Source organism: Erithacus rubecula (assembly GCF_903797595.1).
Source record: "Erithacus rubecula genome assembly, chromosome: 1".
NCBI lineage: Eukaryota > Metazoa > Chordata > Aves > Passeriformes > Muscicapidae > Erithacus > Erithacus rubecula.
In genome coordinates, this window is record NC_136658.1 from 23,875,657 (window position 1) to 23,888,303 (window position 12,647).

The window sequence follows — 12,647 nt, forward strand, 5'->3', positions numbered from 1 at the left end:
CTTGTTCTGCACAGCAGAACTATTAGGTGCTTTTCCAGGAAGAATGCATTTAAGCAAGGGTTTGGAAAGATTTTGCTCTCCTTGGGCCCAAGTGGACTGCAAATAACAAGAGGTACAACATTTATATTGAAGTAACAATAGTAAATATAATAACCTTGAAATCGGGAAAAAAATACTGAATTACCATATTCCATATCTATTCTATAGTCTTGTTCCTATTTCCTAGCTCTTGACTGTATGAAGTATATTTCTCGCCATTGAAAGACATGAGTGGGAGTCTAATTGACTAAGCCAATAATTTTCAAACTTTGTAGGAGGTGGTTAATACCGAAAGGATCTGGCATCATGTTTATTTTTTTTTTAGTTTTAGCTTCTCATCTTTTCCGTGTTTCTGAGTGGTAGGCAGGTAGAGCCAAGGCGCCATAAGCTTATGCCCTTCAGATTAGCAGAAGTTAAACATCCATTTCTAGAATCTCTACAACCATTATAAGGAAACCAATAATTTTATTTTGGGTTTTGACTGGCTTGATGGAACTTTATTCTTCAAGGGTTTGCTTGGATGAAAGCTGATTTATTTACTGAAATTAATACCCATAATTATTACTTGTCAGTTGTTGCTCAGGGGACCTTGAGAACTGAGGGAGCAACTGCCATTGCATTCACAGGACTAACCTGCTCTACCAGAATTGGATCTCTGAATCGGTTTTCTTTCACCTGCACTTGTTCAGTCAGTTCTCAGGAAGAATTACTAGAATTACAGAAAGCATCTCTGAAAACAAATCTCAGGTTGGCTCTTTCACAAGTCACTTGTGAAAATCTGTTCATGCTTCTCTGGAAATCTTCCTCTATGGTCCTGGTACAGCAATAGGCAGAGGAACAATATCTTGGTGTTTTGTTCTAGGTGGTGAATATTCAGGACAGAACCATTGACACTTACTTGGAAGACGTTATCCTGAGTAGCATGGAGAGGGCAGCTGAAGAGCAAGCCAGGGAAGAAGTTCAGCAAAGGGCTGCAGAGATCAGTGACATTGCTTATGCAATGGAAAGTCGGTAGGTTATTGAACAGCATGTGAGAAGCTGTTCTCAGCAGTCATGCCTGACCATGTCCATCTGTGTCTGTGTGCGTCATCCAAGCCAAGGGAAGAGCAGAGCAATGCTGTGTCTCTTCATTAGTGTGCTGTGTATGGGAACCATGCTGTTCCTATCTGCTACACATATGAATTCATCAGTCTTATTTCCGTACAGCTTGTGCCAGGTTCCCTTTGCAGATGATGTGTGATCTGTGATCTAAACCCTTTTTAGATTTCTCCACACCAGTGTGAGGCTGTGATTGAGCTTTAGGTAAATCTGGGAACTGCCTAAAGCAATACCCATTCATACTGATCTTTTCATTTATTTACACTACTACAGAAAATCCATTTAAAAGAGATCCTAAAAGATACAGCTATACACAGCCTTTCATTGTGGGGGGGCTGTTCTTTAAGGAACTGCCAATTTCCATGGAGGTCACTCATATTGATGGCTGCCTGACAGGGCACTTTGAGTAAAATAAGTTGTTGAGAACACCACAGTCTGTATTTGACTGGGGCATCAGCAGTGAATACTTTTTAGGACCTGCCAAACTCCTGGTTCAATTTCTATGCTCTTTTTTTGGAATTGAGTCATAAAAATCCCAATGACACAGTGTCTCTCCTATGGTACAAGAGCTGTGTATTTTGTATCTAGATGAATACAACCAGAATGTTGGAATCCTTGGGGGACTGAAGTGTAGGTAATGCATGCAGCCCCTGGGCCAACTGGGAACCCACCAAACACTGGCATGGAAAAGAGCATGGGGGCCAGCCAAGTGCCGAGTCACAAAAGGGAAGAATTTAGCAAATACAGCAATGGACCAAAGACTAAATTGGCAGACACAAATCCTCATCAATGTCTGTGTGTCTAACTCAGCTTGCCATCAGAGGGAATTGAGCTTTTCAGTACCTTTGAGGATAAGGAATGTAAGGTGATCCTGCTCTTGAACACATTGGCAGTACAAAGGCGAATGGTCACATAGTCAGGTATTTGTAGGATAGAAAGAGACCCAGCTGACAACTGCTGCCATGACAATACACTCTCTTGGAAAGAGTGAGGATATTTACAAGGTAGACCTGTTTTTGCAGAGGTAGTCTGGAGAGAAGATTAAAATACTAATACCATTGTGCATATGTCCTGTAGTCGAACTCGCCTACAGTCAGAAGAGATCGTAGCAGAGCTGGTTTATAATTTCCTGATCCCAGAAGCTGAGAAAAGCTTTATGAGAGAAAGAGGTAAGGAGTCCAGTAACTTAATTTTCTTCATAAACTGGTTCACTCTCTGTATTCTAGCTCCCTGAAAGGAATGATGCAGCCCAGAGTTGTCTCAGTTCTGAGATTCCTTTTTGGCGCTCTGCAGGTACAAAGTTAAGCTCTTCCCCCTTTTTTCCCCAGTTTCTCATGAGCTTTAGTCATTTTCAATGGTGACTGAAATTCAGACCTACTGTAAGATTTGGCTTGTGTTTTTGCCAAGAAACGTTGGATCAAATAATCCTTGAGGTACCTTCCAACCTGGTTTGCTAAGATAAATGTGGTGTATCTGCAGCAATAAAACTGTATGAAAAGCAGCAGCCTGTTGTATATTCAGAGACAAACTGGTAAAAATCTTTAAGTAGTATAGCTGTGAATTGTGTTATTATATGGCAATTTCTAAAACTGCAGAAGACTTTAACAAGCAGATTATTTAAAATACATGTCATATATTGGAGGAAGGTTATACAATTTCCTATGTTTCCCTCTCCTCCCCATCTGGCTGACAGCAAGAGCTAAAGTTTTAAGGTTGGCTGTAGTGGCATCACGTTGTAAGGAGATAACATCACAGTTGTAAAAGATGTTTAACAGAAATGGAATGGCATCTATCAAAATACAGAGGAGAATGCACTGGAAACCTGTGTATTACATTGAGTAATGTCATGAATGAGTAGCTGTTCTTAAGTGGGATGTTTTCACTTACCAGCACAGGTGAAAGACTGTAACTAAGCCAGTTACCCACCGAAAGTGAATGTGACCTAAGCAAAGCAATCACATCGCAATAGAGCTTGAAGGGGTCCTTGCTGCAGTGTACTTCTCTGCCTTGAGAGCAAAGGCACTTAATTCATTGCCTCTTTTATTGCTTTGTGTATGAAAACACAAACCCTGAGTATGCATTTTGTGGTCTCTGAATTGTGCAGACTTTCTTCTTCCTGGCTTGTGTCTTGCCACAGCAACAGGACCTGTTCTGCAGATGGCAGTTCTGCTTAAGCTTAAAGCAGCTCCCTTCACTCCAGCACTGCTTCTGCTAGCCTTCCAGAGCAGGTGATGTAATTGTAGTCAATGGAGCCTGCAGCTCAGGCACTAACACACACAGGTTAGTCTGTCTCAGAAAGGAGAGCAGAAAGAAGATGTGGAGATGGCTTAGGATTCTGGACATACATCAAGGGTCAAAATATGTACTGGGCTTAAATGGAATAGCAGCTAATGAACAAAGCACCTCAGAAGTACTCCCAAACAACAGAACAACAAAATTTTCAGAATGTGATAGCTACAGTGAGCTTGCCTGGAAAGCAGAGCTAGTCCCAATTAAACATTAAAGTGGATGCTGGTGGAATAGAGCAGTATGCAATTAAGTAAGGGAGCTCGTTCAAATGTGAACAGAATAAATTTGTTACAATATTCTTATGAGGGCAGAAAACAAATGTCGGGAAAAGGTGTGGCTCATACTCTCTTCTGCTATTGCTGCATGGGGTGTCACAAAAGACAGTTGAATCCTACCAGATGTACACTCTGATGAGCACCTCCTGCACAGTGATACTTGCAGGGAAGCAGAATCATTAACTATTCCATGGAAATCCAAAGGAAATAGTATCAAAGAAGGGCATTAGATCTCATAAACGCATTAGCGTCTTGCATTTCTGTGGTGACTTTTAAAGCCTGCCCTATAGTGAGCCAAATTACTTGTTATGAAACTGTGTTTTAGCAACCTGGCCCATGCTTGAGCACTCACCTTCCTTGAAACTATCAGGAGGTGATCTAAGAGCACAGTTATCTTCCCTGTAAAGGAGTAAATCCATTTGTAGAACAGATTTGAGGGTCTGCAGGTTCAGTCTTTGCCTATACTTTAGCTTCTCTTTAAATACCTCTGTTTTGCCATTACCTAGTTTGGGACTTTTTTCCTCCTCGTTTTGTTGCATTTTGATGCATAAAAGCAGGGATTATCCAATACTGGATCATGCTGAAAAACCCCTGCACCTTGATTCTAAACCCTGCCTCAGTGGAAGTAGAAGTCACTGTACTGATATGAAAAACTTCACTTGGAAAAGGACAGTCACTCACTAATTTCAGCATGCTTTAGGTGGAATTCACTGTGGATGGAGAAAGGGACTGCAGCAATTCCAGGGGAGTATTCCCGGTATAGTTGATGCAGTTGATGTAACCATGATTGAAGCCAAAATGCCTTGGGTAGAGAAACCTCTCCTATGAATGAGGGCTAGCTAGTCAAGGTCAGCTTTTCAAAAGCGAGATCCAGTTGCATTCATTGTTGACAAAGTGGACCTGGGAGATGGACAGACATAAACAGGGTGTGTTGGTTATGCTGAGTGATTGAGACAGGGACAGCAGAGCTGTGTGCCAGCATAAAGGACACCAGTGCTTCAGATTCACAGTCTAAGTGCAGCTCGGCCTTGAAACAGGCTAAGTCTTGGACTTCTATAGAGAAGTGAACAAGAGAGCCAGCCCTTGTTCCTGCATCATTCCTCACACCTTTCATAAGGCACACAGTAGTTCAATTCCCATGACTGAAATAAAGGGGGAAAGGGAGAACAAAAAATAGTGAAGAGCCATAGAGCTGCATGGTGAACACTTAGGCTTGGGTAATTATTTTGTAGGAGGTGGGTTGGAAATACAAATTACTTTGGATAAAAGGAGGCAATCCTGCAGTAGAAGAGGGGAGATGATAAAGTAGTCAGGTGACTTCATGTGTCAGTTGTAGCTCTGAGTCTTATTTTTAACTCGCCAAATTACTCAGTTCAGGTCAAATCATGGCACAGGAGATGGCAGATTTCAGCTGGATTCTTCCAGAGACTTGCTGCAGTTAACAGACACTGAAGGAGAAGTTATTTTAAAGCCTGATAATATATTCTGGGCAGTCAATCCCAAAGCTGGGAAGGAGAACACTTTGTCTGTGCTTCCCACTGTGGGGGCCAGTCTTCAAATTGAAATGCAAAGTTGGTTGCTGCTGTTAGGTGGCAGTAGAATGCTTTCTGCCTAAGTTAGAAGGGCATGATTTTTTTTCCTGAGACAGTCTTCAACAGCTGCAGGACTGCTGAATGCTATTCTCCCTTCTCCCCTGCAGAGAACACTTTGCTGTACATTTCCGAGTAAAAGCCTTACCTCTTTTTCTGCACAGTGAGGCAGTCCCAAGGAAAACACATCTATGCTGCTCATCAGATCATCCACAAAGGCACAGAGAGGGCTCTTGCTGATCTGGCACTGCATCAGGAGGCATCTGCCACCAAGAGAAAGAAGGATTCTCCTGCTGGGACAGCCAGCACAGCTCTGAGTGGGACAGCTGCTGAACCAAGTGCAGCTGACAGCACTCAGCCTGCCACAGTTGCACGTGAACTTGGACAAGGCTTCCACAAGGATCCCACAGCCTCCTAGGACAGAAGATGAGTGAGGTGAGTTTCGCTGTCCCTCTGTGATTTGAGTTCAGAGCATGGCGAGGGAAAGGGAAGCACATAAATATTTACTTTTTCAGGGCATCCTGAATGGAAAACCCTCTCTCTTCTTTGGGCTGTCCCTCGTCCTGCCTGCCAGCAGTGTTTTCCTGAACCATTCTGTATACATTTTGATGTGGCAGCTTCTTCCACTCCCTCCCCAATTTCCTTTGGATTTCATTAGCTAATTTTTCTCTTCTGGTTATTTAGAAAACCTTGAGTGAGAAGGCAGTGTTAGCATTCCTTGTTTGTTTTCCTGGCACAGACCAATAAAAATCTGAACCTGGGCTTTTGGTGGTATTTCCTTGCTTCAATAACATTAAAAGAAAAAATACTCTGAAAGTGGGAAATTTTGAGTTGAAACCATCAACAGACAAGTGTGTCCCCTTAGTAATGTAAGGCCCAGTGGCTTCCTGCATTGGCACTGCTATTAATAAAGCACTGCAGCTGAACAAAACCAGTCAGATTTTGGATCATGTTTTCATATCATTAGTCCTTGGAGAAAGAAAAGGTGCCCCTGACCTCAGCAGGGTGGTTTCTGTCAAGCAGGCAATGTCTGGCACAAACCTAGGTGACAGCAGGATGACATAGGCATGGCGGGAATGATGCATTTTCCAGAAATGTTACTTTTCAGGCTGACCGCTTCTTACTTTTTATCATTGCAAAGAGCAGTTCTACACAGAAAGGATGCTGGCTTTGCTGTGTGCTGGCTTTGCCATGTTTGCAGTCACAGGGGTGCTCCAACTGTTTTTTGGGAAGCAACAGGCTCAGACAGGTGCAGTGCATCTATCACAGAGCTCAAGACTTTCTCAGCTCTCCAGCACTCATGTGTCAGAATTCCCAGGGCTGTGGCCTTAGCACATAAAGGGACATTTACACCAACCACCACATTTTGGAGGGGTGGGCACAGCCTCACCACCACACCCAAAATGCTCATTCATTGATGGCTACAGCTTATGCAGGCAACAGCAGTACTGGCCCTCAGTGCTACAGTGGTAGTAGGTTGATCTCTCCCTGCTGCCATCATTTCTCCCTGTGCATCGTCTTTTCCTTGTGCTGCATCTGTAAAGGTCAGGTGTGGTTTGGCTAATCCCAACCATCCTGCCTCTCCTACATAACATAAACCAGCAGCTGGTCAAAAAATGGTGCTCATTAATGCATTCCTGTAAAAATTCTGCATTGGGTCTTTGTTTTGTGGGTGTCTTGGCCTGCAGTATAGGATGTGGCCAGAAATATCTATTCTATCACCATCTGTTGAAGCTGGGTGGGGTAGTGACCCTTTTATCCATGGCACATATTATCTGCTAATGGGCCATCTTTAAGACTAGGTGGGGCAATCATCTTTATATTTTCCACAACCCATCCTCCCTCCAGGAAGACATCTCCTACTGAGCCATTAAGTCCCACTGTATGACTGATAAAATTACATCATCCCATTGGGAGATGCTTCAGCCAGGGGGAGGAACCAAGCCTTTTCTACCTTGATAAAAACTGAGATTTTGGACAGCATTATACCTTCTTTCCACTGGATTCCAGAGGAAAACTGGACTTTTCCACATCATCCCTGGACCTTCAGAGGAAAACTGCACTCTTCTACAGGACCACGGCTTCAACTGCACCTCATCTGTCACTGCAAGAGCACTGTAGCCACCATTTATTGGGACTGCTACCAACACCCTGACTGACAGGATGTCAGGTTGTATTCTAACTCTGTCAGTGTTTTGGGATTGTTCTTTGTAATACTGTATTTCTGTTTTAAGTTTACTAGTAAAGAACTGTTATTCCTAATTCCCATATCTTTGTCTGAGAGCCCCTTAATTTCAAAATTATAATAATAATTTGGAGGGTGGGGGTTTACATTGTCCATTTCAAAGAGAAGCTTCTGCCTTTATTGGCAGACACCTGTCCTTCAAACCAGGACAGTGGGTTAGGCTGGGGCAGGGTACACGGAAAGGAATTTACAGGAAGGGGAGAGGGAAAGGAGGGAGAGGAGAAATAGTCTGGATACCCCTGTGTTCCGCTGGGGAGTAAATAGCAGCTGGAGAGAGGAAAAAGCTGCACTAAAGCACTGCTGGTCTCCAAGTCGCTGAACCAGAGGAACCAGGAGACTGCTGATGTCAGGCAGCCTCTGTAAGTGCTGCAACTTCTGGCAGGAGTCAGAGGGGTGACCAGTATTGGTTAAGACTGTGAGGATGATCCCATCAGGGACTGGGGATTTAGGGCAATTCTCACAGTATTCATAGCTAGTCAGTAAAAGGGAAGGTTGCAAATACTAAAATATATAACAAAACACTGCACAGTGTGGGAGGAGAAGCTGTGCAGGAATCAGCTCTGTAGCCTCAGGCCACCTTGGACAAATTTAGCCTAGTTAAAAGGAGGGAAGATAACATGAATCACAAGATCCAATGTAATAGGAGAGACATGGAAAACTTGATGCAGCAGAACAGGAGGACTACTCATTCATTGAGGCATTTGCTGTATTTCTGAAGATGGTCTATCAAAATAAACATTCTGCATGTGACTCAATTTGATGTGGCTTAAAAAGATAATTATTCCAACAGGTGTGGGAATGGACAGAGGTTACAGCACTTTGGTCTTCTGTAGGGATACAGCTCTGCATGACGAGGACTGCTCTGCACAGGCTGAGCTATATATGTCTCAGCTTCTATTATGATTTAAGGGACACCATCAGGGTAAAGCCATCTTTTCCACATGACACTGCCTAGCATGTAAACTGAAGGCCACGGCAGGATTCCTGCAGGAAACTCTTCTGTAGAAACTGCTTTCAATTGTCATGTGGGGGTTTTTCGTCAAGCTTTGCAGAATGTACTTTGAGAAAGAAAATGAGCACAGTGAGAGGGAATTGGGATCATAAATCGACAGAATGCACCATTCACTCTTCTGGCAGGAGACAGAACAACACTGGGGAGGAGCCCATACCCGAAACAAGCACAGCAGATGCCTCTGGGGTTGCACCAATACAGTGAAAACACTGGTAAAATTCAGCTTGTCCCACTCTTCTTTCACCAGCTGTCCACAGGGAGGGAGCATGGCTGTTCCACTCTGCCGGCTCCTGTCTCCTGGCAGGTGGGGGAGGCAGGCTGAGCCAAATGGATCTCTGGGGGCACTGCACCCTGAGAGTGGTGAAAAATTGGTCTCTGCAGTAAATGTATGAATGAATGCAAATTGTCCCAAAGCTTCCCTGCCAATATGGCTCTGGTGGTGTGGGAAGAGAAAATCCTACAGCACCAAGGTCAGTTCAGCAAAAAGGACTTTGGGTCCTTCTTTACTAGAAATGTACAGTGTCTGCATTTCTGTCAACAAAAAACGACACCAAACCCGCACTTTCCCATCTTTCCTGCCTCCCATAAAAGCAACATAACCATCACAAAAGCTGCTGCCATGGACCTTAGTGTGCTGCTGTTAAAAGAGTTCCTGCTACTTTCTGAGCAGAGCTGTTCCCTCTGCTCCTGGTCTTGCAAGCATGCGGGATTTGCCTGATTTGACTCAATTCAGCCCTCACACAATTTTTTAGGAGAGTGGGATTAATCCTACAATTAGGATTAATTGTACTATTACTATCTCCTCCAAGTCCTGATTCCCTGCTTTCACCAAAGTCCTGTTCATGTAACTTTTCCTGTGTTTTTATGATTGGAGAATCAGTATTGTGCTGGCATCCAGCCTCCTCACCACAGTGCTCTCCAGAATCAGGCCGGGGCTTGGATGGGGAGCTGTTGTTTACTGTGCCTGTCTTCCACCCCACCAGAGAGGCAGGAATTGGTTTGAACACCTGCCAAAATCGCCAACTCCTCGAGACAGAATGTGTACACCTGGATTGGTAAATTCAACTTTCCTGGGACCACCCTGGACCAACGTCCCCACCTCTCCTCCCAGCCACTGCCTGGAGCAGAACTGCCAAGGAAAGCATCTCAACAGCAACTGTTTGCATGAGAAAGAAAATACCAGCAGGCTGAGGGGAAGGGTGTACACTGAAACCTGTGGAGCAGGGAAGCTCTTGCTCTCTGCTCTGATCTTATCATTTATTCCCTCTCATTCCTCCTTTTCTCCCACACACTACATCAACCCCATGCACCTTTTCCTCCACTTCTGGCTGGAGTCAAGGCTACTTCTCTTGGCCTTCTCCCATGTGCCACATTCCAATCCTTCAAGTACTACTTGGATGTCCTATTCCCCTTTCATTCCTGCAGGGCTGCTTACCTGTATTCACATGCACTGCCTGGCTCACCACATGATCCCCAATGGACCTGAGAATTGTGGCTGCTCCTGCCAACACTCACTGTTGCAGCTGCCCACTGCTCTACAGTGGCTTGGGCCCACAGCAGAGCCCAACCAGATGAGATTTATCCCATCCAGTTCCCCCAGCGGGGAGCTTGCATGGCAGCCTGCACTCCTGGCCCATCCTGGAGCTCCTCAATCAGTGCTGGGGATGCCGGTCCTTGTCTTTGGGGAGCAGCTGAGAGCATCCGCTGCCCCTGTGGTGCTGACTGCAGTGAGATAAAGGTGGTAGAGACTTAAAAGCTGCATTTGCTGCTCTCTCCCTGGGCTGCTGCAGGATTGATCCTAAGAATTTCTGTTTTGTTTCTAACTGAGCCAGTAACAGCCTCTTGCAAGACTGTTGGTCTCTTACCTGTTGAATTGAAGCCACTTTCCACCTGCCAACATAATTTTTCTGCCTCCAGCCAAATGCAAACCATTTTTTCATTGCTGTGCAGGCCCCAAATCTGTTGTCTCCATCAGAAACAGCTTCCATTGGCCAACCTCTTCTTAGGCCTAGTACTGTGAAAAAAAAAATCTTAAAAGAGGTGTAACTGAAATGGTCCAAAGGGTCCCCAGTCGGGCAGTCCCTTTTCCCAGGGCTGCTAACGTATGGCAGCATTCCAAACAACATCAATGATCTTCTTGAATAAAAACACTCTCAATCCACCTGGGTTTTTCCAGTAAGCATTGCTTCCTCCTGAGCACTCTGGCCTGGCAAAGGATTTGATTACAAGGACGAGCTGCAGAAGGGAGGAGGAGAGCATGGCTGCTGTTATGCCAGAGGAAAGAATTGTAGAATTGTTTAAGTTGTAGAGGACCTCTAAAGTTACCAAGTCCAACCATTACCCAGCACTGCCATCGACCACTAAACCATGTCCCCAAGTGCCACACCTTTTAAATATCTCCAGGCATAGTGGGTGGCTCCACCACTTCCCTGGGCAGCCTGCTCAAGGGCTTGACAACCCTTTCCATGAAGAATTTTTTTCCTAATATCCAATGTAAGCCTTTCCCAGTACAACTTGAGGCCATTTCCTCTTGTCCTCTTGCTTGTTACCTGGGAGAAGAGCCTGACCCCCCCACCTGGCTGCAGCCTACTCTTGGGGAGTTGTGGAGGGTGCTAACAGGGATCTGTTGAGAGGGGAGGGAATGCCCTTTGCTTCCTCTCAAGCTCCCATGCTGCTCCCACCACACACCTGAACCTTCCTCGCTCCCTACAACCTCCATCTCTCTCTGACAGGACCTGTCACAAGTCCCTCTGTGAACAGCAGGTGTCTGGACTCTGTGACTGCTCAGCACTTGCAGGCAAGATAAAGCACAGGGAACAAGCAGCCAGTGACAATGAACTGTCCTGCTCTAACTCCTGCCTTCCCACCAGTTTTTAGAAACTTTGCTTAGGGGAAAAAAATACCAACCAAAAAGCCCAAACCCCTCATCTCTCTCCTTTGCAATCCATTTAATTCTCAGTTCCCTGGGCCTGCCACTGTACACAGATCCTGTGGCTCTTCTGTTGAGACAGCTGCTTGTGCTCTGCCAGGCAGCTCTGCCTGAGAACAAGAGTTTGTTTGCTCACAGCTGCAGTTTCTCACTCTGCAGCAAGTGAGGGGGCTCTGCAGATGGCGTGGGGCTTGGGCAGATTGCCCAAGCAGTCCTGAGGCAGAGCACCCTGGTCAAAAAACACCCTTCTGCAACCACTCACAAACTTCCACAAGGGAAGAGACTCTCCATTCCCCACTTGTCCTGGAGGACGCAGCCTTACCTCTGGAGTATGTTAGCAGAGATAAGTGATGCAGAGAGCAGGGAATTTCTGGAAGAGAAGGCTTTAACTCCACTAACTTCATGGGACACCTACCCAATTGCATGCATGCTCAGGGAACAATAGGATACACCAAGAAAATATCTGTGCCAGGGTATCAGGAATTAGCTGGGTGTGCACCAAGATACAGGGCTGCATTCCTGCACTGACCACAGGCAGGTGTTTGCTGCGAAGTCCAGTTCTCCCCTTGCAGCCCTGAGCACTCACCTGTACTCTCATCTGATATGACCTCCAGCAGGAGTTTGTTTTGGGGATCTGGTCTCTGCTCCAAAGCCTTGCATTGTACAACACTCACACCCAGACAGAAATGCAAACACTGCACATTTCTAGTAAAGAAGAACCCAAAGTCCTTTTTGCTGAAATGAGCTTGGTGCCCTATGGGGCATTGACACGTACATATCTTCCTTTCCTATCAGAGCTTGGATTTGGCAGCAGTCGAATCTTGTAGCCTTTTTGCACAGCTGGTCTAGCAAAGCCAGTGCTTTGCCAGGAACATCACCCTTCAAGACTAGCAAGGGAGACAGGACGAGGGCCCAGCCAAGCTGTTTCTGGAGCCCAGGGAGGGAAGCGAGGTTGCAGGCTGGTTGATGAGGTTGTACCATCTATTGGGTTTGCTGTCTCCAAGCAACTGCATGTAGAGCCTCAGACAAGCTGCAGTGCTTCTCTCTCCCCTCTGCAGCTCGCTTCTCTCCTCCTCCGTCATTGTGGCTTTTGTTCTTCTCCCACAGAAAGCCACTTAAACCTTCCCACCAGCAGTGCAAAAACTGCCACCTTCCAGATAATAAATGGTAC

The 12,647-nt window shown here is 45.4% G+C and overlaps 1 protein-coding gene across 6 annotated transcripts in view; it reads left to right on the top strand.

The window, feature by feature from the left end:
• CFAP91 (cilia and flagella associated protein 91) overlaps positions 1–12,647 on the top strand; it is a 109,798-nt gene that overhangs the window by 25,108 nt on the left and 72,043 nt on the right. For 4 of the 6 annotated variants that reach the window (XM_079305469.1, XM_079305474.1, XM_079305473.1 and 1 more), the window contains 4 exons: positions 902–1,050; positions 2,215–2,306; positions 5,455–5,725; positions 5,806–6,051. In XM_079305469.1, the coding sequence (XP_079161595.1) occupies positions 902–1,050; positions 2,215–2,306; positions 5,455–5,708 (495 nt within the window). In that variant the 3' untranslated portion in view covers positions 5,709–5,725; positions 5,806–6,051. Of the gene's footprint in view, positions 1–901; positions 1,051–2,214; positions 2,307–5,454; positions 5,726–5,805; positions 6,052–6,436; positions 7,261–12,647 lie in introns of those variants that run through there. The other 2 variants (XM_079305471.1, XM_079305470.1) reach the window with 2 other exon arrangements.